Raw genomic sequence first — 7,900 nt, forward strand, 5'->3', positions numbered from 1 at the left:
TGTAACACTTAGTATTCACTGCTGGTCTTTGTCTTTTCATGGGATTTCTTGACAATAAGAAAAATGTAAAACACTGCCATCTTTTATCCTTTAACCAGAAGGTCCAAACTTTGACCTGTTTGATGAGTCAAAGTGTCCCGGAGAAAGACAGTGAAACTTATACAAGAGTCTCTGTTGGTGGTTGAAATGGTGCTCAGGTCCTCCTGTGGAGGTGATTTTCCTCATGATGAATCAGTTGCATCCATTCAAAATAAGTTCAGTTTGTTTTAGCCTGTTTTTAGATGAGAGGTTTTAGAGGTTTACAGGCCAATATACATGTCTTAAATATCCACAAGAACATTTTTAATGTCAAGGTTTTAAAAAAATATGTCCTCCAAGACAGAAAGCTGAGGATGTTACTGAAGGTTTTATTCTGTAGTAAATACTGTCAGACTTTGGCAGAAACTCAAACAGAGGTTGGGTTACAGTGTTGTCCCTTTAGTTTTTTATATTTTATGAAATGTGAAGGAATCATAGAGAAATAGTTGTATTCTAATATAGAAAGTAGGAAACTCTGTCCTTTATTGGGTTTACTTAAACATCCACTTTCTTCCAGTTGTAAGTTAAAACTTTTGTCATGTTAAGAAGCGTTAACCACAGTCACTTTTTTAACAGGGATATGTTTTATTAAATGGTGACTATGTAGTTTTGACTGTGATTTCTCCAGGATAACAGAGAATAAAAGGGAATAACTGTAGGTAATTGTTTCAGATAATAATATGAAAGAGATATGAGGCAATAATATTAGTTAATTAATTATGTTGAGAAGAGCTGAAACAATAATTTATTTTGAGTCATTTAACAAGCTAAAATGTCAAATATTGCTAATTCTAGCTTTATTAATTTGAGAATTTGACGCTTTTCTCTATTATATAAATTATCTTTTAAAATTGGATTGATGGTTGGACAAAAGAAAGAATGTTTTCTAATCTTTTACTTAATAAATCAAAATATATACACTGTGGCTGAAAACTTTATTAATTCTAAAGATCTCAGATATAATCAGGTTAAAGCAGTTGCTCGTGTTTGGGTCACAGTGTACAACCCACTGTTTCCACTACTGCTCTCCTCTGTCAGCTCTCCTGCCTCCCCGTTTGCCTTCATGCCTCCTCTCTACACGTTCTGCTGTAGGTGGCCACGGTGTCTGAGCGCTCCAGGATCATGGAGCTGGAGAGGGAGGTGGCGGACCTCCAGCTCAGGCTCCGGGCGTCCCAGCAGAAGGAGGATGCTGTGTCTCTGTCCCAGCAACAGATCAGCAGCCTCAAGGCCCAGGCGCAGTCTCAGGAGAAAAAGGTTTGTGGAAAGCGTCGGAGAATTCCCAGCGCTGGTGTTTTGTTCAGTGAAGCCTGGGCAGCAGTTACATGATTCTCTCTGCTTGTAAAATGGATTATTCATCATTATTATTATCATATAATTTATGGCATGATGTAAAACTTTGAGAATTAGTGTAAATTCTATTTACAACCCTCCATTTATCCCCTAATGTAAATAGGCATACGTCCTTTTTGTGTGTGGTTTGTTAAAGCTACTATGATTGTATGTAATTTATGGCTGCGCTCAGACGTACATGGGTGTTCTGTATGTTCTGTACTGTGTGTCCCCAACAGATCAGTGAGCTGAGTGTGGACTTGGAGAGCAAACAGAAAGAGCTTCAGTCCGTGCAGCAAGATAAGAGCTCTCTGGAAGAGCAGCTAACCGGCCTGGTAAGAAAGTGGAAAAACTCATAATACATAATAATCACAGACACAGAGAGAGAAGAGATACAGTTATGGGACGTTCAAAGAGAGGACGATGTATCGTTGTCTTATATTTATGAAGTGCCCGGTCACACACAATCTTACTGTGTAATCATTGGAAAGGTCTCATTTTCTAATTCTAACATATTAACTAAAAAGACCCAAAATTATTTCCTTCATTCATACCGTCTTGTTGATGGATTTATTTGCTGTTTCTCTTCCAGTTGTCCTTCTTATAGTCTCAAGATATGTGTCTATAATAGCTTTTTTACTTGCTACTAACACACTACACACACACACTGTCTTCAGAGAAACTAGTAGAGTACTAAACAACTACTAAGGGACCTTATATCCTAGTATTTGTTGTTCCAGTTCCCCGAAGCACAGTCTGTTTATTTCCAAAAAAACTTGTGATTTTCAAAATTCATTGTCATTTTTCTGTCAGTGGGTGTTTGATTTCACAGAAGTAACCATCGACAACTGTTGCTTGCATATTTTCTCCGAGCTGGTTAGCTGATGAAGCTAACATTAGCTCCATGAGTTGGTTAAAAACGCTGTCAGCAGCTGACATTTTAATGTTTACAGCATCTTGTAAAAGGGGATCTTTAAATATGCACTTTTACACAACTGCATGTGAAAAGAAAATCTCTCCACATCTACCAGCAGTGTGCAGCTGAATCAGGTGCTTTTTTTAGAAAAAGGGCAACAACTTCGGAATAAAGAAAGGACAAAAGCAAGCTGATTAATGCAAGTGTGTCTTCGTCAGAGTCAAAAGAAAGGCTGCATGTCTCATCCTCACCAGTTGATCATTAAATTAGGAGACATGGACATAAAATGATATAATAAATGTTCTTGTATTTAAGAAACTTAAGAAACAAATAGTTGATAAATGTTCTGTTGATCAACAAATCAATGAATCCACTAATTGTTTCATCTCTGCAAGTGCAACAGAAATGTTATTAGGTCTGACTGAGTAATAATGCCATCATAACTTTTAAAGAAAAGTGACTCGCGGGGTTTCTTTGTGTAAAATTGACAGCACATTTCTGTAATAAAGTACATGTCTGTGAGGGTCCGATCTGCAGTTTTAGATATTGTTTCACCGTGACGTGTTTTGCTCGTGGGCATCGTGAAAGTGGCCTCATTAAGAGAAGCATTTCATCCACAAACCTCGCATGTTTTCTGGATCCAGTCATTCTTCTCTGGTTAGCTCAAGGTACAAGAATGTTGCTATGTAAGTGATTAGCTCGTAGTCAAGCTGATGTTTCTGCGTTTCAGAGACAAAAGCTCGAGATAGCGGAGGAGGAGAACACGAGGACGGCAAAGACCATGCAAGGTAAACATATCAGATGTATCTCAACCGTTTATTTTATCTCTGTGTCAAGTTGATTGTTACAGCTGATAATCTGTTTTCAGAATTGGAGCAGAGTGTGGAGCAGTCAAAGAAAGACAACCGGACCCTGAAAGAGGAGAGTCAGTGCAGAGAGAAAGAGCTGATACAGGTAAGATCACACACGTAGTCCGTGGTTGAAGATAACCTTTTAGTCCACTACATTTATCTGACTGACTGATAAAGTTACTTTACACACTGGGGGAGTTTCGGGCAATCAAGTTGCACGTCACTATGTTTTTTAAAATATTTGTGTCACGAGTACTTTCACACAGAGCGTGAATATTTTATAGCGAGAAAGCGACGTAATCACAACTCATGGCGGACCTGTTGATTTCACCCTGTATTTTATGACAAAGGACATTAAAATTATAAAGACTTTACTATTTACCGACAGGTAACTGAAGCCGTTATATCTGTTAACACTCTCTTTGAAGCTCACAATAACGAATTTGAAGCTGCTGCTCTGTCGCTGCCTTGATTACATTTGTTGGTGTGAGTTTGGTGTTTTAACGTATTGTTCAGGGTTCCCACACATCCTGGAAAACCTGGAAAAACCTTTTAACTTTAGAGACTATTTTTCCTCGTCATGGAAACACCTGGAATTTGACTAAAATTCCCCAAAAACAATTTATGTTATCACCTACATAGGGTGTGTATTTTGTTTGAAACTGTTGGTAGGAAAAGCTGTTCACACCAGACGCGTCTTTTCAGCACCCAGTCTATTATTTATACGTTCATATCTACATGCATGCAGCCTATTGTTCATTGTACAATAACAAACATTTCGGCTGTGGTGAGAACAGCCAAGCGCATCACAAAAGTGAGTTTGTGTGGTGTGTCTGATAAACCCTGAGCACCTACCTGTAATGAACCCTGATTAATACATCTTAACGGATCGGATCAGAACCCTGGGACAGGCAGCTGAGATGAACCCGCTGAATATGACCTCTCTATCTGTGAGCCGTTCGGTGCTGCACTGTGACCCCTGAGACCCTGGGGGCCCTGCAAGCTGCTGTGATTGTGTGTAGATGTTACTATACTGTGTGCTGATAAATGTTCTCACCCACAGATTGGGAAGGAAAGGGGGAGAGGTATGAAGGTGTTGGTGCAAGTGAAACACTAAGGCAGAAAGAAACATTTTTAATTAAAAACATATAAGCCTATAAAATAACACATTGTTAAAGATGAAACCAGTGGATTCTGACATTTCTGGCTTTGGACTTTCCACCTGGAGCAGCTCCAACAGTAAAATGCTGCTCTAACATTGAGCATCAGTATCAATCTAATAATGATAACAACATGACAGGAGACATTTCACTGCAGAATGAGTCCTTCTACTTTTGATATTTAGGTACATTTTTACTTGAACCTGCAATAACTCATTTTGTTCGGCCATTTGAGGTATTTCCTGAGGGAAATATGTGGCTCTTTGGCTGATAAACGCTCCACTATGTTCACCAACTGTGTGTGTCTGCTGTTTGCTGCTGAGCAGGTATTGTACAGTGAGTTTTTAGAGCTATGAGAGTAGTGAGAGTGAACCACAACAGTTAAGTTGTGGCCAAACTAATAAACAATGATATGAACCTCTTTGTAAAGCTCCATACAGCCGAGGGGAGCTGCAGATTCAGCTGATTTTTCTCTGTAGGTTTATCACTACGAGTGGCAGCTTTCATATTGTTGTTGTTATTATGTAAAAATAGATTAGAGCTGCTTTAGGTACAGACATTTACTTAATATACTATTTACACATTGTTGCATTTGTACTTAAACATAAATAAGAGAATCTGAGTGCTTCTTTCACCCCTGCATGCTGCCAGTGTAGAGTGTGTAGTCGAGTAATCCGCTGGTGTAACAACACAATGGATGATGTTTGTGCAGCACACTTAAAAACATCCTAACCTCTTGTAAACCGCCTTCGTATTGTCGTGCTTCCAGAAGAGCCTGAGAGCCGATGTTCCTGCAGCCACTGAACAGAGCTCACAGCTAACAGTCCGGATCGCGTTTGTAGACGATGAATCAGCGGACTGGCATTTACTGATTCTCACCAAGATAGCTCAGTCTGCTCCTGGCTGTCAGATTTCAACAAATTATTTGTGGTCTTCCTGGCTGGGTGCCGGTGGGGAAGTGCTAAAAAAAAATGCCACAAAGTAAAAGTTTTGGGGCTTTCAAGTTGCCTTTCCTTTAATAATCCTTCCTTTAAATAATTCCCCTCTTTCCTGTGTGCTTTCATTCAGGCTTAATGACGCTCTCCCACTCTAGAGCTGACTGTGGCCTCAGGCTAATTTGATGTTGTTAAAACATTACTAACACGCACATGCACACATTACTCTCATTCCCTCTTGGGTTTGATAAGTCAACGCACCGGTCTCCTTTTTTTATTCAAGCTTTTCGGGTTTTGGCGATGATTTGCTGAAAAAAAGAGTTTGTAGAAACCTCCATTAAAGGTCCAGTATGTAATATTTAGAAAAGGTTTCCTGTACCTTTCATACTTACTCCTATGTGCCTCATTTGTGTACCTTTTAGATAAATTCACTGATGTGTTTCAAGCTACAGGAAGACCCATTTAGTAATTACGTGCTTCTAGTTGTCAGTGTTTTTGCACACGTCTCAGCAGCAGGTGCATAAACGGAGAGGGAAACAACATAAAGTGGAATTACAGTTTGCAGTTCAAAGAGAGAATTTTTGTTCTCTTTACCCAAAGTCAGAGCTTTCATACTTACTGCTCTCGCTTCACGGAGCTCATTACAAATGGATTTAAAGGTGAAGCAGCTGAACAAGCTTGAGGCTGACTCAGTGAAGAGCCGTCTTTCCTTTTTTAGACAAGGTTTTTATTGACCTCTGATCTCTCCGGTCTGTTAATGGAATGCTGATTCGACTTGAGCTTTAACTTAAAACTGATTTTAGATGTTTTTATACATTATTATGCAAAGGAGAATCTCAGTTGAACTGATTGAATTGTCACGGTTAGAGGAAAGCTGTAGTAAGTTTGGAAAGTGGAGTGTCCCATAAACGCTAATCATCTAACCGTTTGTGAGCAAGTGCTGTCCTGGAGAATGATTTGTTAAAAAGAGTGGGAACCCTGAAGCGTGTTATGTAATAAATCATCTTTGTGCCCTGTCGAGCTAAATATTATCAATATGTTTTCCAGGCTGTTGAAAAGTCAGAGAGGACGGCGCTGTCGCTTGAACAGCTGACCAATGAGAAGAAGACACTGGAGACACAGGTGAGCAAAAGGCCCGAATAGATAACATATGAGGTAACATTCAGCTACAGCAGAAGACTGTAAATACACACTAAAGTCACCATGTTGTCATTTATTTTATAAACTGTGTTTTATTTTTTGGTCTTCTTTGGTTCTCTTAACTTAACTCACGACTGATCAGCTGTTCGGTTGTCTCATCATCGCTCTATAATACATCCAAGATAACTCCACACAGATCGCATGTAACTTTCCTCACATTAATACATGAAACTAACAGAAATCTCATATTTCCGACCTGTTTTGTGTGTTGTTTTTCACTGTTTGAGGCTCGACTGGCGCTCTTTTTAATTGTGTAATCTTGTTGCGCCCTCGTCTGTTTTCTTTTTCTTTTGCTGAAATTCAACTAATTGATCAATCATTGCAGCTCTCCTTGTATTATAAGTATGATAAATGTAAGATCAGACACTTCCTCTAACTTCATTCTGACATAACCCTGTTTGGTTACTTAGGTTAGATTTATACTCTGTGTTTCACTGGTAAATTTAAAAGAGAAAACGTTTTTAGAATAAGAACTGATCGAGTTTCTGGGGTGTAAACTTCCTCAAATCCAGTAAAGAGCAGGACAGAGCCGCTAACGTTACTGTAAACTCTGATATAGTATCACAGAGGACCACACAGCAGGGAAACTGGCTCATGAAATTCACTAGTTTGGTTGTTTGCAGCTTAAAAGCAGACAAACACTGTCAAAACAATTCCTTTTGCTCCTGTATTTTTGGTTGTGGCAATGCTTAAAGGCCGTGTATCTCTCTTACTTACAGCCCCATGCACACACAGTCCTGTGGAAAGGATTCACACGTGCACATACATAAGTTTAGCATTGGTAGCCTGCAGGGTTTTTATTACGTATTCACATCAGGATTCCCACACTGACCGCATGAGACTGTGCAAGCCCCCCACTCATCGCATTTAATCAGCCACGCATGAAACACTGTGGACCGTCTCTCTCTCTTTAATTCTCTCTTGCTGTCTCTCAGTGTCTCACCACCGTCTGTAACTTGATATTTTTATCATCTCGTACTCGATCCATGCCACTCCTCCTCCAACTGCGGTCCACCTGCAGCCGTTCTTTCAGTCTGCGGCTCTCTGGTGCCCTCTTGCTCGCCTACATTCATCTCCACTCTGTGAGATCGCTGTGACTCCCGACGGCCTGTGAGCTCCAGATGGTCGGTTTTAACAGAGAGAGGAATGGATAGCGGATTAAAGCGGGAGATAGAGACCGAATGTAAACAGGCTTTCTGTTTGGTCGTGTTTATTTGAATCATCCCAGGGTAGAAACCTCACAGCACTCTACCTGCTACTCTGGCTGATTTAAGGTGGTGACTTAAGGAGGAATTTGTATAGTTTATTTTTTGAAAAATCTGTTTTGAGAGTTTATTTTGAAATAAAAATAAATATTCAGTATTTATGGGGAGTAGTATATTAACACTTAATAAATGTTTATAAGACTATAATGTAGTTGTGAACACATTT

General features: G+C 39.6%; 1 protein-coding gene across 1 annotated transcript in view; it reads left to right on the forward strand.

The window, feature by feature from the left end:
• Positions 1 to 7,900, forward strand: part of clip1b (CAP-GLY domain containing linker protein 1b) — a gene marked incomplete in the record, with an annotated part of 30,743 nt that overhangs the window by 5,831 nt on the left and 17,012 nt on the right. The window contains 5 exon segments of the mRNA XM_035668347.1: positions 1,171 to 1,332; positions 1,647 to 1,742; positions 3,054 to 3,111; positions 3,192 to 3,277; positions 6,317 to 6,391. Coding sequence (XP_035524240.1) covers positions 1,171 to 1,332; positions 1,647 to 1,742; positions 3,054 to 3,111; positions 3,192 to 3,277; positions 6,317 to 6,391 — 477 coding nt within the window.

Source organism: Morone saxatilis, unplaced genomic scaffold, assembly GCF_004916995.1.
Source record: "Morone saxatilis isolate NCDOM2014 unplaced genomic scaffold, NCSU_SB_2.0 Contig21, whole genome shotgun sequence".
Taxonomy (NCBI): Eukaryota; Metazoa; Chordata; class Actinopteri; family Moronidae; genus Morone; species Morone saxatilis.